This window comes from Eucyclogobius newberryi, unplaced genomic scaffold (genome assembly GCF_026437365.1).
Source record: "Eucyclogobius newberryi isolate DKJ021-1_F unplaced genomic scaffold, fEucNew1.0.hap1 SCAF_6, whole genome shotgun sequence".
In the NCBI taxonomy this organism is placed as follows: Eukaryota; Metazoa; Chordata; class Actinopteri; order Gobiiformes; family Gobiidae; genus Eucyclogobius; species Eucyclogobius newberryi.
In genome coordinates, this window is record NW_027316278.1 from 34,489,905 (window position 1) to 34,515,481 (window position 25,577).

The 25,577-nt window shown below is 42.1% G+C and overlaps 1 protein-coding gene across 3 annotated transcripts in view; it reads right to left on the bottom strand.

Moving 5' to 3' along the window:
• The window catches only part of LOC140346682 (serine/threonine-protein phosphatase 2B catalytic subunit gamma isoform-like), a 56,734-nt gene that overhangs the window by 18,156 nt on the left and 13,001 nt on the right, over window positions 1–25,577 (bottom strand). For all 3 annotated transcript variants that reach the window (XM_072432862.1, XM_072432861.1, XM_072432860.1), the window contains exons 2-6: window positions 14,971–15,168; window positions 14,004–14,128; window positions 8,770–8,881; window positions 3,140–3,285; window positions 1,559–1,698 (exon numbers count right to left, since the gene is read on the bottom strand). In XM_072432862.1, the coding sequence (XP_072288963.1) occupies window positions 1,559–1,698; window positions 3,140–3,285; window positions 8,770–8,881; window positions 14,004–14,128; window positions 14,971–15,168 (721 nt within the window). The remainder of the gene's footprint in view (window positions 1–1,558; window positions 1,699–3,139; window positions 3,286–8,769; window positions 8,882–14,003; window positions 14,129–14,970; window positions 15,169–25,577) is intronic.

A 25,577-nucleotide genomic window follows, 5' to 3' on the forward strand; every position in this document is an offset into this window, starting at 1 on the left:
TGTTTGCACGTTGTTATTGTTGTTGTTGTTGTTGTTATTAAAATACTAAAAAAGTCCATTTCCCTCACATCACATTAACTTCCACACAATGACGTCATCTGGTCGTCTAACGTCAGTCCAAGAAAAGAAAACAGATTTTCCCTGACATTGTTTTGCCGCATCCAAACTGCGCTCGTCCAATGTTTTGTGAAAATACAATTGCGCGTTTATTGTGACTATTAACCCGTGTGGAGTGAGTCATTTAGAAAAGACCTGCATAAACCACGGACTGACCCAAAAAAACAAATTACATTTCCCCTTCTGTCAAATGGCCTCTTTTAGCACAATTAGCCCGGCAGAGACAATTTAGGCAAACAGACACATTTAAAGCAGGGCGCTGATTTATGAACAATATTCTGAGGAGGTGCGTGGAAAGGAAATGAATGAGAACATGGCACTTTTAAACTTCCACGATACATTATGTTATTGTACACATTACGTCTGGTATCAGCCACTTTTACGCCTCTTTTGGATTACGCTGACGCTCTCTACATAAGTGAGTTCACACATTGTGACGTTTATAGTGTATAAAGTAATATGTAAATGAGTGCCCTGGTGCAGAAAGCATAAGTCATTATTATCATTATTATATACCATATTTTCCGGATTATGAGTAGTTTTTCCCGGGGGACTTATTTGTGATATTATTCATTATTTTCACACTGGCAACTGCATTTCACATGAGGGCGCTCTAGGGCGCTCTAAGCGACCCAGAAGAAGATTGGGCACTTCCTCTACCTCTGGAGTTGTTGTTTTTTGTTTTTTTTTTACCTTTGGAGTTTGTGGAGTTGTTTAGAAGTGACACAGAGGAAGAAGAATTAAATGGATTTAGTGATCTGGGGCAATACTGATGCTTTGGTAAACTTGTTATTGTGTTCTTTATGTGTTACGTTAGCATACATACACCTATTCACCATGTTCTCTAATCTGTTATTATTTTAAATTGCATTTCAAGATGAAATGTCTGTTCTTGGTCTTGGATTTCATCAAATAAATGTCCACAAAAAATGCGACTTATACTCCAGTGCGACTTATATTGTTACAATGTGTTTTTTTCTTCTCTATTATGCATTATTTGGCAGGTGCGCCTCGAGAGCATTTGTTAATCCGGAAAATATGGTATATATTTATTTTTGTATTCTTTTTATATTATTCTTTTTGTGGTATTATTTTATATTATTATTGCAATTATTTTATTATTATTTTGTTATTGATCAACAGTAGTAGTAGTAGTAGTAGTAGTAGTAGTATTGAATGTGCATTTTGTTTGTTATGTTCCTAAATGTCTCTCAAATGTGTAATGTTTTAGATGTTGTTATAGGTTCACTTCAGATCACCCGTGAAAAAGAGGTCTCGATCTCAATGGGTTCTAAAGAAACCCTCAAAGATTTAGCATTTAATGTTCCACATGTGAGGAAACACATGTCCTTCCGGCAGATAAACTCGCCTGTGCGTCTGCCGCACTCAACACAAATACAGCGGGGGAAACATGTGGTAAAAGTACTGTGTCTGGAACTACCTGAAAAAGTAGGAGCAGCCTCGGACTGAGTTGTGGTTGAAGTGCTCGGAGGTCTTCTCGCTGCCGTAGTCCTCCCCCGGGTCGGCCCAGATCAGGTCACACATGGGCCCGAAGGCTGGGGGCTCCTTAAACCGGTCTAACTGTCAATCACAAGTTCAACACACAAGAGCGCACACACAAACACACACACACACACACACACACACTCACACACACACACACACACACACACACACACACTAATGAGAAAGGCCTTTCAGATAGAGAACATCTTAGTTGTATTGATTATGTTGACATTTTTATTCATATTACATTTTTTGAAACAGAAAACGGACCATTGACTTCCAGGGAAACAATAAAAAATGGCTATGTGACGTTTCTGAATTTTTTGGGCGTAAAGGGAAGTAGGCGGGGATAGGGGGCAGGTGAAAATACATTTTCTGAACACTAAAACCCCAGATACAAGACAAGATGAATGAAATGCATATGAATCAAACTAAATCAAATCTGAATGAACTGGTGATAAGGGAAAACCATCATAGAGCTCCTGCACATGTGGTCACGATATCCCAGCATGCACCACCAGACTCCCAGCATGCACCACCAGACTCCACGCGGCAGAGATGGAGGTTGCACTGAAACGAACGGCGTCGGCAGCAACTATCAAACTGTATCAGAGTTTTATAGAGATTGTGGATCATTTTAGTGTCCGAATTTATCAATGATCATGAGCAGAATATGTTTTTATCATGAGCAGAAGAAAAAACAAAAATGATCATGCACAGTAGAAGAACGGAGTCTTTTACAGGATTTAAAAGCTCCAGATCAACTTTATTAAGATTGTGTATTGGCGATTGTAATAATTATGAATATGTTAGTGAAGCAATAGAGAAGTTTGAAGAGAAAAAACAAACACGTTTCTTTTACATAATTGACTGTTTAATAAAATCCAATGATTTTCAGGTGTTTCTTACATCCACATGAGTGAATTCTCCTCTGTCGTGTTCAACAGCTTCACAATCGATCTAAAATCTTTAAAAGCCACTGTGACCAGGTGAAGCTGGTAATGTTTTTTTTTGTACATTTTTTTCGTTATCTACGGCTTCATTTAATGACAAAGATAAACTCCAAAAGCTACATTTCCGGCTTGTTTTCCGTGACGTCCTCTACACATTTGGTCACATGGTGCAGGAGCTCTGGAACATGGTAAATAACTCATAAAAGCTGACTTTTTTTGCTTTTTTGTTGTTTTTTGTTTATTTGTATTGAGTTAAATGACCAAGGTTATGAATTTGAAACATCTAAACCTTCAACAAATCCAGACATGACAGAGGTAGGACCTAGAGACAGGACCTATTTCTGTCAAAAATATTTCTATATTTACAATTTAACATTACAAACATTCATTTCTATCATTTATGATATGCAAACCAACACTGATGAAGCAAAAGAATATAAAGATGGTTAAGTTTGTATACGGAGGCCATGTTAGCCCAAATGTTGAAGTGGAATCTACAGCGCTCAGAAAACCCCCAGAACTCTAACCTGAAGCACAGATCGTTTACCCAGGCGGGGACTTACTTTCCTGATGTCGTCTAAACAGTTGATTTCGGGGGAGAGTCCTCCGTGGACACAGAGGAACTGCTGGTTGAGCAGCGCGGCGAGGGGCAGGCAGTCGAAGGCCTCCATACAGGCGTCATAAACACGCTCCGAGTATTTGATTTTACCTTTAACACAGCACAGTACAGAGGTGAGGAGAACAGGTACAAATCAAATCAATTTATTTTTGTAAGGCCCAAAATCACAACAACAGTTGCCTCTGAGGGCCACAGGGAGAAATGAATCAACAATGTCTGTGGTGGCGATGGACGATGTCCCAGGGTCCTCTGTCCTTAGACTCTCCTTCTCGGCCAGGAAAAACTACAAAAAAACCTCTTTGGGAAAAAAGCGTAGAAACCTGGAGGAGTTCCAGTGAAGGAGAGATCCGACTCTCACAGACGGACAGACGGACACGAGGGAGACTGGAGCTGGACCCACTCTTCAGGCAGAAGAGGGACCGTCAGAGCATCAAGGTTACGTTTGGAGGAGGAAAAGCAATTACAACTTAATTTAACATATTCACATCCTTTTTTATGATCGCAGCGCAACATGTTTTAAGTCAAGTATGGACTTAACATGCACATTGTATTTTCTCTATTCTTTTGTTTTGCCCATGACATAACTGACTTCAAATGATCAAATAAATAAAACAACCAATTATATTATTTATGATATTTATGATTATTGCAGAGTTAAAGTGCCTCTGACAGGTCGGACAACTCACTGGGCTTAAATGCAGATAAAGATAAATCTATTTAGAATTTTGCTGAAAATTATTTAAAAGTTATCACAGAAAAGCACATTTCTAGCAAATCCTGTTTGTAATTGATGACATCACAAATTACCCAGCAAACTCGTCTCATGTCACCATTTATTTTTTTTATTGACAAATACAAATATATGAGAATGACTTTATTTAGTTACATTAATGTTAGAAGAGTCAAAAAGGTTGTTTATTTTTGTAAATTCTGCATAAACTTTGACTGGAATGAGTCACTTCCTGTTATTTTCTAAAGATTTTTCAACGTTTTCTCCACAAATACATGCTCGATTGGTATAAAACTATTATTTATATGTACAACAGGTAACGTCAAAATTACAAAATCGTTAAAAAAAAACTGATATAGGTCCTTCAAATTAAGATGCAAATGTTTTTACCAATTTTACCAAGACAGACTTATACTATATTATTTACTCACAGGAAAATAATGTCGTCTTGCAGAAGAATAATTCTGATTCCGTTTGCCAGTAAAACGTGGGCGTATGACATTTTATATTTTATTATCATTGCATTTGTGTGTTTTCATTGACTTCATTTGCACCACAGTCATTATTTCTACCTGTTGTATTGTGTACAAAAGTGCACGAGTGTCTGTGCGCGTCAGCTGCCCCGTCTCAGGCCCAAAGCGGCCCGCAGTCGTCGCAGGTGAAGCGGCCGTGTAAACACCTTCCCCCACTCTAATCTGACCCCTCGGGGTCAGATTAGAGTGGGGGAAGGACCATATAAGGAGTTTGTAAGAGGAAGTGCGAGGCTAAGTCATGCCCTCAAGTGGCTCTCGTAATAAAACGTAATACATTTAAAGAAGTGCGTATGACAGGCTGTACGCTTTTTATTATCAATTATATAGACCGTTATTTAACCAGGAGGTATTTAACCCTAACCACAATCAACACAGTAAAGAATAACACAAACTATAATACTATAAAAACAAGAAAAATACTAACAATTCTTAATCACAACTTGAACTTATCCAGTGACACTAAGATAAGATAAGATAATACAGCTTCCAGTTCAAGGCCTTTTTGTGGTAAATATGAATCAATATTTTTACATGACATGAGTCAAGTGGCAGTTTGTGAAGATTTCTATTTGCCTTTTTCATTGTCCCGGGAACTGAAAACGTATTTTTATTATTATTATTTTTGTATTTTTATCATTTATTATTTATTATCATCATCTATTATTTATCATCATTATTTATTATCATTATTTATGATCATTATTATTATATTGCTATTGCTATTGCTATGGCAACTATAATAAAGAATCCTTTCCATTTCTTTTTCATGATTATCTCAGCTATGAATCATGTGTCCGCACTTGTGTCCTCCATGAAAGTTCAATAAAAAACAATAAAAAGGAATCCCTCTATGTCATAAATACAAACACAACATTTCATCCAAAATTCCGAGGCAACTTACGCTCAAGGAACATATTTTTATGACCATCATAAACCTGCATTTAATAAAGTAAAGTCATGCATTTTTATTCATCAACTGATATGAAATTTGTGTCCACTTCACGGGGACCTTTCACTCTGTGGGGACTAAAAATCAGGTTCCGACGAGGTAAATCCTTCAATATTAGATACGACATGGTTAAAATGTTAAAATATATAAAAATCTGAGCTAATCTTCGGTCAACAGTTTCTTAATTTCTATAGTGAACTTATATGTATATTTTTGTCTGATGAGACTTGGACTTAAATCCTTTCCACAGGCTGTCACCAGGAATGTGCTGAAAACAAAACAAAAAACCCTTCAAACCATATAAAAAGCTCGTAAAAATATGTAACTTAACATTCAACTGCAGCACTTTTACTTTTGAACTTTGTTACTTTCCACCACTGTCATAACATCATGAGATTACACGGCCACACTCTGAGACTGAACACTGTAAGAGCATCCTCAGTGTCTCCCCTCTCTGTGCCATGTGTCTCCCCCCTCTGTGTCCTGTCTCCCCCCTCTGTGTCCTGTCTCCCCCCTCTGTGTCCTGTCTCCCCTCTCTGTGCCATGTGTCTCCCCCCTCTGTGTCCTGTCTCCCCCCTCTGTGTCCTGTCTCCCCTCTCTGTGCCATGTGTCTCCCCCCTCTGTGTCCTGTCTCCCCCCTCTGTGTCCTGTCTCCCCTCTCTGTGCCATGTGTCTCCCCCCTCTGTGTCCTGTCTCCCCCCTCTGTGTCCTGTCTCCCCTCTCTGTGCCATGTGTCTCCCCCCTCTGTGTCCTGTCTCCCCCCTCTGTGTCATGTGTCTCCCCCCTCTGTGCCATGTGTCTCCCCCCTCTGTGTCCTGTCTCCCCCCTCTGTGTCATGTGTCTCCCCCCTCTGTGCCATGTGTCTCCCCCCTCTGTGTCCTGTCTCCCCCCTCTGTGTCATGTGTCTCCCCCCTCTGTGCCATGTGTCTCCCCCCTCTGTGTCATGTGTCTCCCCCCTCTGTGCCATGTGTCTCCCCCCTCTGTGGCATGTGTCTCCCCCTCTGTGCCATGTGTCTCCCCCCTCTGAGTCATGTGTCTCCCCCCTTTGTGCCATGTGTCTCCCCCCTCTGTGCCATGTGTCTCCCCCCTCTGTGTCCTGTCTCCCCCCTCTGTGTCATGTGTCTCCCCCCTCTGTGTCATGTGTCTCCCCCCTCTGTGTCCTGTCTCCCCCCTCTGTGTCATGTGTCTCCCCCCTCTGTGCCATGTGTCTCCCCCCTCTGTGTCCTGTCTCCCCCCTCTGTGTCATGTGTCTCCCCCCTCTGTGTCATGTGTCTCCCCCCTCTGCGTCATGTGTCTCCACCCTCTGCGTCATGTGTCTCCCCCCTCTGCGTCATGTGTCTCCCCCCTCTGTGCCATGTGTCTCCCCCCTCTGTGCCATGTGTCTCCCCCCTCTGCGTCATGTATCTCCCCCCTCTGTGCCATGTCTCCCCCCTCTGTGTCATGTGTCTCCCCCCTCTGTGTCCTGTCTCCCCCTCTGTGTCATGTGTTTCCCCCCTCTGCGTCATGTGTCTCCCCCCTCTGCGTCATGTGTCTCCCCCCTCTGCGCCATGTGTCTCCCCCCTCTGTGTCATGCGTCTCCCCCTCTGCGTCATGTGTCTCCCCCCTCTGTGTCATGTGTCTCCCCCCTCTGTGCCATGTGTCTCCCCCCTCTGTGTCATGTGTCTCCCCCCTCTGTGTCATGTGTCTCCCCCTCTGCGTCATGTGTCTCCCCCCTCTGTGTCATGTCTCCCCCCTCTGTGTCATGTGTCTCCCCCCTCTGTGTCATGTGTCTCCCCCCTCTGTGTCATGTGTCTCCCCCCTCTGTGTCATGTGTCTCCCCCCTCTGTGTCCTGTCTCCCCCCTCTGTGTCATGTGTCTCCCCCCTCTGTGTCATGTGTCTCCCCCCTCTGTGTCATGTGTCTCCCCCCTCTGTGTCCTGTCTCCCCCTCTGTGTCATGTGTTTCCCCCATCTGTGCCATGTGTCTCCCCCCTCTGCATCATGTGTCTCCCCCCTCTGTGCCATGTGTCTCCCCCCTCTGTGCCATGTCTCCCCCCTCTGTGTCCTGTCTCCCCCCTCTGTGTCATGTGTCTCCCCCCTCTGTGTCATGTGTCTCCCCCCTCTGTGTCCTGTCTCCCCCCTCTATGTCCTGTCTCATGTGTCTCCCCCCTCTGTGTCATGTGTCTCCCCCCTCTGTGCCATGTGTCTCCCCCCTCTGTGTCATGTGTCTCCCCCCTCTGTGTCATGTGTCTCCCCCCTCTGTGTCATGTGTCTCCCCCCTCTGTGCCATGTGTCTCCCCCCTCTGTGTCATGTGTCTCCCCCCTCTGTGTCATGTGTCTCCCCCCTCTGTGTCATGTCTCCCCCCTCTGTGTCATGTGTCTCCCCCCTCTGTGTCATGTGTCTCCCCCCTCTGTGTCATGTGTCTCCCCCTCTGCGTCATGTGCGTCCCCCCTCTGCGTCCCCCCTCTGCGTCCTCTGCCTCCCTCGGTGAACAGGGAGGCGTGGGAGAGCTCTGCCACGCACTGACAGGAGACTATTTGCAGCTGGCACAGTGGTGCCATTGGGAGTTTGCATACTGTCCACACCTGCTCCTCGCTCGGACACGACCGGACGAACGGAGTGAGAAACTCAGAGTTAGCGCTGAAGGCTAACGAGGCTGTCGATGCAGGACTGGATGAGAGGGGAGCATTAAAAACATGGGCCGGTCTATGGTCCGGCCCAACTCTGTTTTTTTTTTGTACTTGTTCTTTTTCTTCTTCTTTTTTTTATTTTTATTTATTATTATTATTATTTATATTTTTATTAGTATTACTATTTTTTCATTATTATTATTATTTCTTATTATATTGGCAAAAACTCATCAAATGTCACAATATTTTTTTATTTGACAAAAATAAATATGTGAGAGCGGCTTAATTTTGTTTAATTCATGTTTAGAGGATCAAAAAAAGTAGTGTAAATTATGCATTGACTGGAATGAGTGTCACTTCCTGCCATTCTACAGATTTTCAATGTTTTCTCCACAAATATAAATGAATACAACATCAACTCGATATGTACAACAGGTATAAATACACTAAACAAAGTCAAAATTAAAAACCGTAAAAACCTGTCATAGGCACTTTAAAGTGTATCAAGGGTAAGAGTAGTAGCTTGTTTCTGAGTGGCTTTCAATCTCAACCATGCACAACAGGTTGTCATGAAAAGGTTAGATCAGAGGACAAAAAATGACTAAATGCTAATCCTGAAATGCAGCAACCACAACATCAGAATCAAGATAACACATTAACAAAAAGTCCCAAGCTGCCAACATCAGGCCGCCACTTTTTCCTTCGGACAGGTAAGGGTTAATAGCGCGGGCGTCTCGTGTGTGCGCTCACTCACATTCTTGTTTGAAGGTGAAGTACTCGGTGAGGTGGCGACACTCGTGGTTCCCTCTCAGCAGGAACAGAGTGCCAGGGTGGTTGATCTTCAGAGACCAGAGGTAGAGCACGCACTGCAGAGGAGAGACCGTCAGTACGTCCGCATAATACAGAGTTTGCTTTCCCTTTGCATTAATAGTATGAGTGTTTTTTAAAGCTTTCTGTAAGTTATTTTCTTTTACTTCTATACCTAAAAACAATGGCTTATTTTATCCATCTTATCTTATTAGGCAGTAGTATGTTTGTGTGCTGATCGAGCCCCGTGTTTGGTGTTGCCAGATCCGACGACTAAAACCAGTTTGAAATGAAAGACATCTCTTTGATCCAGAGCTCGGTGTTCTGGTCCTGGTGGAGGTAAAACTTCTGTATGTGTCCACGATAAGCAGCTTAAAGTGCCCCCTACAGATAGGACGACTCAGTTAACTAAAATGCAGTTAAGATAAGCATATTAAGCAGTTAAGATAAACATATTTAAAAAAGTAGTTTCTTTGTGTAAATTGTGCATAAACTTTGACTGGAATGTCCCTGGTGTGATGTCACTTCCTGTCATTTTCTACAGATTTTTCAACTTTTTCTCCACAAATACTTGCTCAATTGGTGTAAAACTATCATTTCTACGTACAACCGACATCTGACTGTTTGGCCACTGTCACTCAGGACGTGTCCAACTGTGCAGTCGATAATCCCCACTATCACAGCCCACGAGGTTTGGAGCGAAAACGCTGACCTCATGATTGGTGAAGGAGCTGGGCTTTAGTGACCATCAGAGATCAGAGAGAGGACAAAGCACACGTTTAAACAACCTTGAAACTGGCAGCGCAAAAGACCGACACACGTGAGGCTCTGCTCCTCTGATTGGAGAATCGTCTCGAGAACTAAGACACCAAATGACAAAACGAACTAATCCAAACTTATCCAAGAAAACTTTATTTCCAAAAGGCATTTCATTCCCAGCTTAATGGAGCAGTTTGGACACATACTTAAACTTATAGTAATTCATTCAGTGTGTCCATTCCACTGTTTAAAATGTTGAACTCTTTGGAGACACGGTAAAAGTAAGTAAAAAATCTACATAGTATCATCTCCTTTAATCTTTTAAACGCATTTTAGAACGCGATTGGGCAGGTTCGACCATAAGACCAGACGGACGTTTTGCTTTCGCCTCAGACGATGGTCAATCCCTCATAACCCTGTCGCCACAACACGTGAACAAGAATCCACATTCCGTGCAATGATCAAAACGAATGGTGTTGTATCATTCGGAGCCCCCTTTCTATAAATAAAACCTGCTCTACGGGCTTCGTACAGAGCTGTCGTTCCCATGGCAACAGCAGACGGATAGGTATATACGAGAGCGGCTATAGACTGCAGTCACACGGGGTCACGCCGAACGCACTCGGCGACAAATATGTAGCGACAAGTGCGTGTGTGCATGTGATTTTGAGGCATGATAACGTCGGTATTGGACTACTTATTTAAAGAGCTTGCTTGAATAATGCAGCAAGCTATTATGTTGAGATTGAATTGGTAAAGCTGAGGCTAGTCACAAGTTCACGCACCAAAACGCTTATTTAAAAAGGGGGAAAAAAGGTAAAATATGTGTACATTTTGTTGTTGAGAGAGTAGCAGACGTCTAGCTCTTTGTCGGTGCGTTTTCATCTTCCAAACCTGCTCCAGTGGCGCCGGTCAGAATGTAAGTTTGGGCGTGAAACGACACCTTTAGCGCGAGGTGGTCAACATTAGCATAACGTTAGCTGTGTGGCGTGAAGTGAACTGGAGGCACCGCTCTGTCTGAAACTCTGTCACTCAAGTTACGACTTTAATCTTCGTTTTAACACAAAATACTGCCTTAGCTGAAACTACAAACGGGTGCGCGGATTTGTGCTGTCGAACAAGTCACAAGCTAGCATTAGCCAACTGTTAGCCACACTCACCCGTTCTGTCAAAAATCAAACAAACAGGACCATAAAGTTGGTTGTTTGAATCCAGTTTGTATTTTTTCTTGACTTTTCATACCAGGGTTGTTGTGATACTAACATTTTAAACTCAATTTCGATACTAAGGACTATACTAGGGCTGCAATTAATCAAAAGATCGACAGATTATTATTTGGGTGGGTTTGGTATCGCAGACTACTGAAACTTTTTGTCTTATGTATAATCTCTCAAAGAGCGGTGGGTGTGATTGACATATATACATTTCTCAATAATGTTTCAGATGATAATTTAACAAAGCATCAGGAATTAATCCAAATGTGCCTGTAAAATGTGTAACTGTAAATGTTAAATGTAAAAGTATGTGTAAAATGTGTATATGTGCCAGTAAAACGTATAAATGTAAATGTGTAACTGTAAATTTAAACGTATAACTGTAAATATAAATGTAAAAGCAAATGTAAAATGTGTAAATGTGAATGTAAAATGTGTAAATGTGTAAATGTAAATGTAAAATGTGTAAATGTCTTGCTTGGGATTTAGGTATGGCACAAAACATGAATGGATCATAAAATGAATGAAGAAACATCACTTTTACCTTTGTTTGGGAGATTATTATACTCTCGATCTGTTTTTGAGGTAATTTTCTAATCGTTTTAATTATAGACGATATAATAGATATTCTAAATTTGCATATCTCCCAAACAACAATCGTGCTATCATCAATTTTTCGAATTATCTCTCACCTCTAGTGGGCAGATTGACAACAAACATAATGAAATGATGATTATTCTTATTTCTGGCATACATCTGCATAATCACGTTTGACCACGACGTCGCCCGCCTCTCTGAAAACAGCTGAAAAGATAGTTCCATAGTTATTACCGTGTGACGTGCACATTTTGCCCATTTTTATTCAGCGCTCTAATGAGAAGCAAGCGGCCCCTGGTCCTCTCGGCTCCGGGCTCTCTCATATGCAGATGTATTGTATGTAAATGTCCTCCCCATCTCGCTCGGATCAAAGTGAGTTAGAATCAACACATCACATTAAATAGACCCGTCGCGTGCTCTGCGGTTTAGACTTTGGCAAATTGCTCGTCTACTGAAAAAGATGGAAAAAAACGCTGCTTCAAAAAGGTGGCAATGGCTGTTGGTGTTGCCCGGGAAACGCCATGAGCTCCGAGGCTTCACCGCCGTCAGTCAGCGACACAATCGTTTTCGGCATCCGCGGGTAGCGCCACGACAACTGCGATGTCAGAAGTAACGCTATGAAGGTAACGCCGCTGATTCGAAGGAGACGTATATCGAGCACAATTGGCTTTTCAGCGTTTAACCGTGTTACGTTGTGTCACAAACAAACCTGTGTTATGTGGTTTTTTTATCCTGTTTACGAGGTTGTCTTCAGGGAGCGCTCAGAAATAACTCGGAAAAATAAACTCCAGCCCAGTTTTTAAGTCCATAAACCACCAGCAGCAGCTAGGGATGTCACGAAGTCAAATGTTGTGAGAAAAAACATCACGATTTAACGATTATTCACAATTATCGCTGAGACTGTGTGAAACCTTGTCAACGCATTACTATTCTTCGAGTTTGTGACAAGCTTATGAAATTGAACTGTCTGAATCTTAAAAAATCAAGTACATTTGACAAAAACAGCCAGATACAACAGTACTTTTTGCTATAGACAGTCCAATTAATATTTGCTTTAGTTCTTACGATTGTATTGTGACCTGATTAATGACAATACCTTATAACTTGACGTCTCTACGGGCAGCAGAGGGCGCTCCAATGACTGAACTGGAGCTAGAGTTTGTGCTGTGTGTTCATGTGGACATGACACATAATCATAACCATATTCATTCATACTAGGGTGGGTGGTGGGGGTATTGCTCAAGGACACACACATGCTCCACTGACCTGAACAACTATAACAGCTACAGCTTAGCCAATGAACCATGCCAGATTTTTTTTTTTAATGGATTTTCAAACATAATTCAGTCATACATTCATACAAAAATGAACTCAAAAACAGCCTGAAAACCACAGCTTTGTGATCGACTCAATGGGCCACGGTCGTATCTCAAAATGCTGAACTGGTTCGACCCTGGACCAGACCTTTAAAGAGGGTCTGGTAAATCCATGCAGCCATTTGAAAACTCTCGGTCTTATTTTTAACTGTTCCAATCAGTATGCATGAAATGTGCCCTTTGGAGATGTCATTGAAATGGCCTGGGAGACAAGGAGCAGGGCGGCGCGACTCGTGTTTCAGCCAAGACCTCCAGTTCAATCAGCAGTAAAACAGAGAGCGGGCTCTTGTCTGAGTCTCAGCTTTTATTCTTTATGTAAAAGATAAGCTATTGACTATTTAATTATTTTTATTTTTACACTGGTTAAGTTTGCCAAGATTTCTCTGTGATTGACAGATTATTTTCAACTGTGTTGGAAAGTTCTGCCTACACTTTTACACAGGATATGAACAGACAGAAAGCCCACTTAGATCATAAAAACATATTGCTATTTATCTTTGCTCTTTGGTCGTGTCTCCAGTTTTTGTGTTTTGTGTGTCTTTAAAATGAAAAACTTGAAAAAAAACGAAGATCATAAAAACAGAGAGAACTGGTGAATATTGTCTTTTTTACTGCTTTTATTATTTAACCACTCATTTTAACGGGTGGAATAACAAACAAGTTCCTATTTTACATTTTTAAAACAGAGAAATAACTTTATAGTAAGTGTGTGATTTGTTTTTTGCCTTTAAAAAGACGTGCGAGTACAACCTGCCGCACACAGTAAGAATATAATGATGAATAATGAGGAAGTGATATTGAGATTATACATTTTTTAAATAAGGAATGACATGTTGAATAAGGAATTTCTTTAAAAGACACTGCAGGTAAAAAAACAATATATGTTTGTAAATCTGCTTCCCCAACTTGGACATGTAAAACAGTGGATAACTAAAGGTGCATTCTGTAACTTTCTGCTGTCTGCTCGTCTCCATGGAGATGTTGTCGCTTTGATATTCCACAACATGGCATTAAACATACTTTTCTCCAAGAAGACAAGCGTCGAAACATTTTTAAAGATATTTTTTAACAATAAAAAAAACTGAAAGAAGTTTAATGCTGCACAGTGGGACATTCCAGGCAAAGCAATAACATCTCCATGGAGACAGTGGCAGACAGAAAAGGTTACATAGTGCACATGAGTCAAATAGAGATAATAAAGTTGTACTGATGATTTGGGGTGACAGTAGTTGTACCTCGATGCTGAAGTATCCTCGGTCCACGTAGTCCCCGAGGAACAGGTAGCGGGTGTTGCTGGGCGAGCCTCCGACTTCGAACAGCTTCATGAGGTCAAAGAACTGACCGTGTACGTCGCCGCAAACTGTCGAGACAAAAGCAACGCCGTTATTCGTAAAGCGGGTCGCGGGAGCTCATTTATTTACCGTAGTAACTGGGCCCGAGTCATACCCACAGCCTTCAGCGACAGGGAGGACGCGTGAAATCCACCCGAAACGCTGGTACGCCTGAACTCGCCCTCGCTGAGACTTTTTTAAGAGAATACAGTCCAAATTCCATCCTTGTTCTGTGTTTTGTGGCTGCTTGCACTGCCCTGTCCGTGTGAATAATCTGAGCAGTTATTACTGTTTGTTTAGAACGGAGATAATCATTAGAGTAATAGAAGTCATTTGAGTTTGTTTGATCTGACAGAAAAAAACAACTAGACACTGAGCACAGTTGTACTTTTCTGTCCCGAAGACTTTATTTCGAGAGCTGCAGGGTGAAACGGGGAGAGAGAGGGCATGGACATTCGGCAAAGGGTTGATGGCTAGAATTCAACCCACGTCGATGCCGCGGTGGCAACAATCACACATGTTCAACGCCCCAAACCACTGGACCATTAGTGAGAACTGTGACATTTGGCCGCGGACACAGAAACTCACCCTGGACTGTCATGGTTCGAGCAGTTTTCTCACGTTCTGATTGGTCAGAGCGGTCACGTGTTAAGCGAGCCGCGTCACTTGGGCCACACGGCTACTGCTCGTCTGCTGGTCAGTTTATTTTTAGAAAGCGTGCGTCTTCAGAATTTGACGCGGCGATGTGAACACGGCATCACAGTTACAGATGTGAAAAGGGCGAGGAGGGTCGAAGGACTTGAAACCAGTCAAAGTTTTAGCAGAGGCGAAAGTGCAAGAGCGACGCCATCTTTCTCGGACTCCGTCGTACCTGTGATGGGTGCGTCCACCTCCAGCATGCACTTCTCCTGCCGCAGGATGTTGGCCCCGTCGTTGATGATCTTCAGGGCCACTTCCTCCTCCACCCGGCCCTCCTTCACCAAATGGTTCCTCAGCATCTCCGCATTGGGCTTTCCATTTTCAAACAGCTCCTTGACGGTCAGCTTATGTTGGGGCGGGTATGGCACAGCTGGGAAAAGAAACACCGTATGAGCGGCAAAAACTAAGCGTTCTTTTCTGACTATGGAGCTTTTATTGTGTGTATGACTAATTCCATTTATCTGTAATAACAAGTGTACGTAAATTGATTAGTGCATTTTGTAATTCGATGTGTGCATAAATTCAATTTGTGCATGTCTTTTTCCATTTGTGCTCGTAATTAGATTTAATGTATTTCCGTCTTTGAGTAATATTTTACATGTGCTAATCTAAAGTGATCATGTCGTAAGTGTAAATAAAGCAAAAACATGTATAAATCCTACGCATGCAGCGCTAAACACATTAGTCATCAAACATTTCACCCAATAAACTGGCTAAAGTACAAGCATAAAGTACAAGCAAGTCCCCTTTAAAATAAGGGAGTGTCTGCAGAGCCGCGGCGCGCGGCCGAAACTGCCATGTTATTTTTGTGCCGGCCGCGCGCCGCGGCTCCTGAAACTGCGTCGCTATTTGACCGCGTTTTAGCGCCGTTTTAGACCGCGCCGGGTTAAGGTTAGGGTTAGGGTTAGGGTTAGGGTTAGGGTTAGGGTTAGGGTTAGGGTTAGGGTTAGGGTTAGGGTTAGGGTTAGGGTTAAGGTTAAGGTTAAGGTTAAGGTTAAGGTTAAGGTTAAGGTTAAGGTTAAGGTTGGGGTTGGGGTTGGGGTTAAGGTTAAGGTTAGGGTTAGGGTTAGGGTTAGGGTTAGGGTTAGGGTTAGGGTTAAGGTTAAGGTTAAGGTTAAGGTTAAGGTTAAGGTTAAGGTTAGAGTTAGAGTTAGAGTTAGAGTTAGGGTTAGGGTTAGGGTTAGGGTTAGGGTTAGGGTTAGGGTTAGGGTTAAGGTTAAGGTTAGGGTTAGGGTTAAGGTTAAGGTTAGGGTTAGGGTTAGCCATGAGGCTATAAGGGAAATTCCGCGGTCCCTGAAACTGCGCGGCCCATTTGACTGCGCTGCGGCTCTCCAGCCACGGCCTTAAAATAAATTTTAAAAATTGAAAATTTTAAAAAATAAAAAAAATAAATTAATTAGAAAAATAAATTAGATAATAAATTAGATAATAAATTAGATAATAAATTTGAAATAAAATAAATAAAATAAATAAAATAAATAAAATAAATAAAATAAATAAAATAAATAAAATAAATAAAATAAATAAAATAAATAAAATAAATAAAATAAACACCAAATGTTTAAAGGTTCTAAAAGCACTATTTAAAACACGTCGGTGTAATCCCTCATTCGTCCAGGCGTATTCCATAGTAGAAAAAGCTTCAGTTGTAGTCATCTGGACTCAGTTTGAAAAAATAGAAGTTTATTTTTTCTATCTGAGTCCAGATGACTACAACTGAAGTTTTTTCTACTATTTAAAACACGATTAAAAAATGGCGTCCGTACAACATACATTTCCTACCAAGGCCAAAAATGAACACAGTTGTCATTTCTTTTCATAATAAACATATTTCTTGAGAGATGCAGAGGAGGGACAGACCTAAAGCGACCCAGTGTGCCTGTAATCTGCCTCCTACACAGTCCTTTTACCGCAGCTGCAAAGGTCACTGCCTCAGAACGCTGGATCAAACAGAGACATACGCGACACAAAACACTCAAAAACTGAAGAAAAGGAGCACTAATATCAAACTTAAATAAATGATTCAGATTGATGTTATTATGTCACTCGATCAGACAGCTCCTAAAATGTGGCTGTACATTTATTTCAGAGATGTAAGTATTGCACAAAACTTGAATAGATGGCAAAATTAACCACTAAAGTGCAAGAATATAATTTGATGCTCTTATTTTAAAGATGACACTGCGAATGTGTTGTTTTCTCATTTTTATTCCACAAAATCTGTGCCTTGGTCATAACATATCACAACAACTTTTTAAATGTGAATTATTGCATGCTATCGTTTAGCTTATTTATACAATGACTATTAAGGCATTGAATCAAATTCATAATTATAAAAGTGTGTTTTGGGGCTTGTCTTTAGCAAAATTGAATTAAATTGTTTCTACTGTTCTCAATGTAATCTCATTGTTTCACAATATCTCAATATCTCTAAAAGAAATTATGCATAACTCAATCTGTTTTGTTCTTCACACTGATTTAATTCATGTCTACATTCCAATTTCAATATGTGCAACATGTTACTCTGAACTAGCATGGATTATTACTGTCATTCTTGTTTCCAAACTGCTGATATTTAATCCAACACAAAAACATTTGATGAATCCTTAAAATCCCCTACAAAAAATAATGAGATAGGCATATTTTGAATATTTTGTTTATTTAAAAATGAATGATTAGAAAAGGAAATAAATGAAAAAAATTCCCAACAACTTTATTTTACATTTTTCAATGTTGAAAAAGTTCTGATTTCATGGAATGACCCTTTCATTGCAGACAATAAAACGAACTGATCGGCTCAGAAAACAACAGTGGTTCCTACTACTCAATACTGGGCTCGAACCACCAACTTTGTGGTTTGTGGGCGAACGCTCCGCCACTGCACCACTGCCGTCCCTGCGTTAGCATTTTAGTCCTGTGGTGGTTTATAAATCAGAGCATTTTGCGATTAGAATACAGAGAAAGACTCCAAGACGCCGCGCTGGGAGCATGTCATCACGCCCACACAGCCAATCAACATAGAAACAGATGAAATGACAGAGTGGGTGGGTTTAAGAGCGGAGGGGGGGTGCATTTAAGAGCTGTGCAGAGGGTGGATCCATGAGAAGGGGGCTCCAGCGAGGACCCAGCACCCTACACCGAGGCATCCAACATTTAAATCCCTTTTTAAAAATTCTATTCTTTCATGTGACAATAATAAATGCAAAGACATAAACTGAAAAATTTCACTTGCGTAGATGATCGAGACGAATCAGGGACGAGCAACAACAAAAAAGAGATTAAATGAATTTCTTAAGAAAGGTATTTCAATGATAGTTGGCAGTAGTAATCACTCTTTCACAGAGACGCTCAGACTTCAGTCACGTGTCAGTCGAAGGCACAGACAGAAATAAACCTTGAGAGGAAACAGGTCTGTAACTGTATATGTCGTTTTGTCCTGACCTGCTGGAGAATATAGATGGAAAGTATATAATGGGATGAACCTTTGGAATATACTCCTGGCGGCGGAAAAAAGGCAATCACAAAGAGGTGGATGACACAGACCTCACCAACGATCAAGGACTGGACTGACAGTGTGACAGACATTCGACAAATGGAAAAATTTACTTTGAGACTTGTTTTGAAAAAAAGAGAAATTTCAGGATCTTTGGACTAAATGGGACTTTTATGTTAGACTTTTTATGTCGGGATTTTTATTATGCCTTTATTATTACTATTATTTATTATTATTGTTATTTTTAGCTTTGTATTGCTCTCTGGCCTTGTTCCTTGTTTTATGTTTTTTGTATTAATTGTCCAGCTCTAGAACCTGTGACTGATTAATCCATCTGTCACTCACAAAAAGCACAATATCTGGACAGACTAAACCTGGACAAAAACCTGGACTTTGATTTTTGGTCTAGATGCTGCAATATCAATTTCCCGCTAACGTGATTAAGATTATTAACATTGGTCATTGTGTTCAGGTGTAAACTAATCTACACACACACATCAGTGAAAATAGCTCAAAAACTTCTACAAATCCAGTGATCCTGTCCACAGTTAAGGCTGAGCGTCATGAGCTGAGCCCGGTATAAATAAACAGTGAGAGGGAGAGAAAGAGAGAGGGAGGGAGAGGGAGGAAGGGAGGGGGAGAGAGAGAGATGGACAAAGAGTAGAGTGAGAGACAGACCTACTGTTTAAGCCAGGGGACTGCCGAAAGTAAGATTAGCAAAAGCCTTTATTAGCCGAGCTCCGAATTCAGACGCTGTTTGCCTAAAAGCAAGAGAGAGAAGACGAGAGAGAGAGAGAAGACGAGAGAGAGAAGGCGAGAGAGAGAAGGCGAAAGAGAGAAGACGAGAGAGAGAAGATGAGAGAAGAGAGAAGGCGAGAGAGAGAAGAAGAGAGAGAGAAGACGAGAGAGAGAAGACAAGAGAGAGAAGACGAGAGAGAGAAGACGAAAGAGAGAAGACGAGAGAGAGAAGACGAGAGAGAGAAGACAAGAGAGAGACGGTGAGAGAGAGAAGACGAAAGAGAGAAGACGAGAGAGAGAAGATGAGAGAGAGAAGGCGAGAGAGAGAAGACGAAAGAGAGAAGACGAGAGAGAGAAGACGAGAGAGAGAAGACGAAAGAGAGAAGACGAGAGAGAGAAGACGAGAGAGAGAAGACGAAAGAGAGAAGACGAGAGAGAGAAGACAAGAGAGAGAAGGCGAGAGAGAGAAGACGAGAGAGAGAAGACGAAAGAGAGAAGACGAGAGAGAGAAGACAAGAGAGAGAAGGCGAGAGAGAGAAGACGAAAGAGAGAAGACAAGAGAGAGAAGACGAGAGAGAGAAGATGAGAGAAGAGAGAAGGCGAGAGAGAGAAGAAGAGAGAGAAGACGAGAGAGAGAAGACGAAAGAGAGAAGACGAGAGAGAGAAGATGAGAGAAGAGAGAAGGCGAGAGAGAGAAGAAGAGAGAGAGAAGACGAGAGAGAGAAGACAAGAGAGAGAAGACGAGAGAGAGAAGACGAAAGAGAGAAGACGAGAGAGAGAAGACAAGAGAGAGAAGGCGAGAGAGAGAAGACGAGAGAGAGAAGACGAGAGAGAGAAGACAAGAGAGAGAAGGCGAGAGAGAGAAGACAAGAGAGAAGACAAGAGAGTAGGCGAGAGAGAGAGAAGAGAGAAGAGAGAAGGCGAGAGAGAGAAAACGAGAGAGAGAAGACGAGAGAGAGAAGGCGAGAGAGAAGAGAAGGCAAAAGAGAAGGCAAGAAAGAGAAGACAAGAGAGAGAAACGAGAGAGAAACGAGAGAGAGAAACGAGAGAGAGAAACGAGAGAGAGAAACGAGAGAGAGAAACGAGAGAGAGAAGGAGAGGATCAGGTGTAGGAGACCAAATAACTTCTTTAATTGTATCAAAACAAAATGAAAGTCTTTAAAACTTTTTTTATTTCGTCAATTTTAATGTCGGTCCAGTTCTTGATTATTGGGGCAGTTGGCGTGATAATCAAATCAATTTATTTTTGTAAGGCCCAAATCACAACAACAGTTGCCTCTGAGGGCCACAGGGAGAAATGAATCAACAATGTCTGTGGTGGCGAGGGATATATATATCTATATCTATACATTTATATATATATTTATATATATATATATATATATATATATATATAAATATATATATATATGTATAAATGTAAAATATGTGTTACTTAACTGCACACTTCTATAAAATACTCAGTACTTCAGTACAGTTTCGGCTCCTTTACGGACCTCTGTAACCACATAATAATTTCTACAAAGAAATTGGAATTAATTGTGATTTTGTTTGTATTCCTCCGGTGCATTTTAACATTAAGGCCACTTAAATAAACTACAAGAAACATGGAAGCATCCAAAACGCAGATTCTTCTTCACAATTTGAGCCGGCAGCCACTCTTCAGAAGCAAATTCACAAGTGTTTGCAGTTGGCAGCGGTCAGTCGTGCTGGACAATAATAGTGGGCCCTGATACCAACGAACGTCTTCCAACTCAGAACGAGCCCGGCGCCAAACTCAATGAATCAAGAAGACGCCACTGACAGCCAACAACAGACACCACGAAAGGTGCGAATGGTACAATTTTACCACAAAGAAGCCGAAAGCAATGAAATAAAAGCTGCGCAACCTGGTGTTCAAGTCCAAATCAGCATTATCAGCGCATTACCCGCTGCGATACTGAATTATATGTGCGGGTGTAAACAAATGCCATACTTATCGATAGACTAGGGTTGTCAAAAGTATCGAATCAGATACTAGGCAATACTTAAACTAGCATCGAAACTAGATACTCATTGAGTAAGTATTGATACAACAACAAAATCACAAACAGGAAAAAAAAGTGACCTTTCCTGAGCAGTTTTAGAATGATCTCAAGCTTAATCAGGACTAGTATAAAACCACCAGGGTTTGATTAAAAAAATAACTATTATTTGGAAAAATGGGGGGAAAAAAAAATAATTTAGGAAAAGGACTAATTTGACCGACCCTGGATTTAATTTAACTTTTTTTATTTTGTGATTTGCTTTCTGCTTGTTTGTTTTTGTGTTCGATTTTTTGAAAAATGTAAAATAAATCAATCAATCAAAAAGAGTTTTTGTGTTTGATTAAAAAATGTATATAATTAAAAATAATTACTCTGGTCGTGTTTCAATAGTTTTTCTGTTTGTTGTCTAAAACCATAATGTAAAAAGAAAATCTCACTGCGGTATTGAAATTGGTACTGAAAATCAAGTGCCGTATTTTGCGGACTATAAGTCGCACTGGAGTATAAGTCGCACCAGCCAAAAAATTAATAATAGAGAAGAAAAAAACATATATAAGTTTCCCCTGAGTATGAAATGTGGTTGCAAGTGTGAAAATAACAAATAATCTAGCATATAAGTCGCTCCGGAGTCCTAGTATAAGTATATAAGTATAAATATAAGTATAAATATAAATATGAATCGCACCCCGGCCAAAACTATGAAAAAAGGTGCGACTTATAGTTCAGAAAATACAGTATATTCTTTAGTATTGAAATTGATTTGTTTGAATTGTGACCTCGATCTCAAACCTTCCATCGTGGTTTCCATTTAACCTACGCACAGAAGCATTAACTTTTGAGAAAAGACTCAAATGTGACGATCTCAACCAGTTTGTAGATGGTTTTACGTAGACAAAGACCCAAAGGAGTCGAGCTTGCATTTAGTTCTCTGCACAAGACATAGTTCACAATTATAAACACAATTATTTTACACAACTGCAGGTAATTGAGACTATTAGAATTGTGATTTTTCATTCAGTCTTTGTCTCGTATCGCTGATTAGCGAAGTAAGCTGCAGTGATTAATTGACTCATTGTGGCCGCTCGACTATAAGAAATAACTGTAGCTGAGTTTTGGTCATTGTAATCTGGATTTAACAGATTCTAAAACACAAATGAAAATATGTTTTTATAACGAGATGCATTATTAGCCGACAGCTAAAATAATTGCTAATCTAATCGCCAATTTTAGTTTATTTTGAAAGTTTAAACTATTTGGCCCAATGTATGGGCCCAATGGCCCATGTTTGGTTCAATTTATAATGAACCAATTCAATTTATAAATGAACCAATTTTTTTGTTCAATTGAAAGATTTGTGTTTTTTTAATCTTTTATCTCATGTCAAATTGATTGTTCAGAAAGTTTTATTTAATAAAGCGAAAGGAAAGAAAATTTAGGATTCAATTGTTATTTTGGTCGTGATATTAATAATGACGAATAATTGTTAAATCACAATGTTTTGTCCTCACAATAATAGTCAGACTCAAATTTTAGCTCATGCTAGACAACGCAACTTTTCTGGAGGAGCCCGTCACCTGCTTTGCCTCGAATTATTCAAAGTTTGGAATTCAATTAATATTACATTTGTTCAATTACGGTTGTTTTTATTGGTTAAAAACATCTGACCTGTAACTCTGTCTAGTGGCTCGTCTCCAAAAACACCAATAAGTTTCTATTGTTTTTGTCGTCGTCGTTTTTGGCCCTGGTTTAATTGGACAGGACAGAGTTGCGTTAAACGGGGATGAAAGAGTAGGAAGAACATTCAGCAAACTAGTCAGAAAGCCGCAATCAAACTCATCGAGCGTGACTTCCGTGGAGAAAAACGTGACTTGCACATTCCCAAATGGCGACAAGAAGAGACGCTTCAGTTAAAAATACAAGACGAGACTATGAGCGCCTCCCCGTCATTAGCCCCCCCTCCCTGTCATTAGCCCCCCCTCCCCGCCGGCCTAATTAGCATGAATGTTTGATGAAGTCCTCGGCTCGACCGCTCCGGTCCGACACCCCCGCGCCAATCGCCTCGTCTGGAACGACAACAAACACCCCGGGACAAAGGTGCTACGATCCATGCACTGGGCAGGGGGGACGGAGGGACAGAGGGACGAGCGCGACACCGGACCACCTCTGGGGACATGTCGGCCATTGTTTCAGGGATGGGCACAATGGCGGTGGATTGAATTGCAAAGTCGCGGCTGGGCGTCGCTGAATGGGGAGCAGTGTGCCACTTCAGAGTGCTCTCATTATCAGTGAATGTATTAGACCGAACCGCACTAAACAGCCCGCGTCTGTGTCGGATACGACGTGAGCACACACGCTAACGAGCACGTAATTAACATTTCTCAAATCTAACGTTATGCTGGACAATAAATGCACCAAAAACAGAAAAGGCCACAGCCTTTTGGCAGAGAACTGTTGTTTCACATCTAATAATATGTAAGACTTATAAAAGTGTAGGTTGAAGTATGATATTGATGTTTATTACTCGTTTATAACTTGTTTATTACTCATTGGTAAATGTAATAAACATAAACAGCCATTTTTCTGTCTACAAACATCATAATTCATGTTTTTAATTTGCTGCCTCATTAGGATGAATAGTGGTCCTCAGGTGTTGGTCAGTGCAATCATTCTCAGGTGTTGGTCGGTCCAGTGGTTCTCAGGTGTTGGTCGGTCCAGTGGTTCTCAGGTGTTGGTCGGTCCAGTGGTTCTCAGGTGTTGGTCGGTCCAGTGGTTCTCAGGTGTTGGTCGGTCCAGTGGTTCTCAGGTGTTGGTCGGTCCAGTGGTTCTCAGGTGTTGGTCGGTCCAGTGGTTCTCAGGTGTTGGTGGTGTTGGTCGGACCAGTGGTTCTCAGGTGTTGGTCGGTCCAGTGGTTCTCAGGTGTTGGTCGGTCCAGTGGTTCTCAGGTGTTGGTGGTGTTGGTCGGTCCAGTGGTTCTCAGGTGTTGGTCGGTCCAGTGGTTCTCAGGTGTTGGTCGGTCCAGTGGTTCTCAGGTGTTGGTGGTGTTGGTCGGACCAGTGGTTCTCAGGTGTTGGTCGGTCCAGTGGTTCTCAGGTGTTGGTCGGACCAGTGGTTCTCAGGTGTTGGTCGGTCCAGTGGTTCTCAGGTGTTGGTCGGTCCAGTGGTTCTCAGGTGTTGGTCGGTTCAGTGGTTCTCAGGTGTTGGTCGGTCCAGTGGTTCTCAGGTGTTGGTCGGTCCAGTGGTTCTCAGGTGTTGGTCGGTCCAGTGGTTCTCAGGTGTTGGTCGGTCCAGTGGTTCTCAGGTGTTGGTCGGTCCAGTGGTTCTCAGGTGTTGGTCGGTCCAGTGGTTCTCAGGTGTTGGTCGGTCCAGTGGTTCTCAGGTGTTGGTGGTGTTGGTCGGACCAGTGGTTCTCAGGTGTTGGTCGGTCCAGTGGTTCTCAGGTGTTGGTGGTGTTGGTCGGACCAGTGGTTCTCAGGTGTTGGTCGGTCCAGTGGTTCTCAGGTGTTGGTCGGTCCAGTGGTTCTCAGGTGTTGGTGGTGTTGGTCGGTCCAGTGGTTCTCAGGTGTTGGTCGGTCCAGTGGTTCTCAGGTGTTGGTCGGTCCAGTGGTTCTCAGGTGTTGGTGGTGTTGGTCGGACCAGTGGTTCTCAGGTGTTGGTCGGTCCAGTGGTTCTCAGGTGTTGGTCGGACCAGTGGTTCTCAGGTGTTGGTCGGTCCAGTGGTTCTCAGGTGTTGGTCGGTCCAGTGGTTCTCAGGTGTTGGTCGGTCCAGTGGTTCTCAGGTGTTGGTCGGTCCAGTGGTTCTCAGGTGTTGGTCGGTCCAGTGGTTCTCAGGTGTTGGTCGGTCCAGTGGTTCTCAGGTGTTGGTCGGTCCAGTGGTTCTCAGGTGTTGGTCGGTCCAGTGGTTCTCAGGTGTTGGTCGGTCCAGTGGTTCTCAGGTGTTGGTCGGTCCAGTGGTTCTCAGGTGTTGGTGGTGTTGGTCGGACCAGTGGTTCTCAGGTGTTGGTCGGTCCAGTGGTTCTCAGGTGTTGGTCGGTCCAGTGGTTCTCAGGTGTTGGTGGTGTTGGTCGGTCCAGTGGTTCTCAGGTGTTGGTCGGTCCAGTGGTTCTCAGGTGTTGGTCGGTCCAGTGGTTCTCAGGTGTTGGTGGTGTTGGTCGGACCAGTGGTTCTCAGGTGTTGGTCGGTCCAGTGGTTCTCAGGTGTTGGTCGGACCAGTGGTTCTCAGGTGTTGGTCGGTCCAGTGGTTCTCAGGTGTTGGTCGGTCCAGTGGTTCTCAGGTGTTGGTCGGTCCAGTGGTTCTCAGGTGTTGGTCGGTCCAGTGGTTCTCAGGTGTTGGTCGGACCAGTGGTTCTCAGGTGATAACTAACTCTTACTTACTTACATAATCCCAAACATAAAATGTATGTGAGAAATGAATCACAATGACTTGACTAAAACTGGATTTAGTCTTAGCTTTTGGATTAAAACATTCTTGGCTTTAGTCTAGATCTAGTCAATCATTCTTTTAGTTTTATTCGACAAAATGTC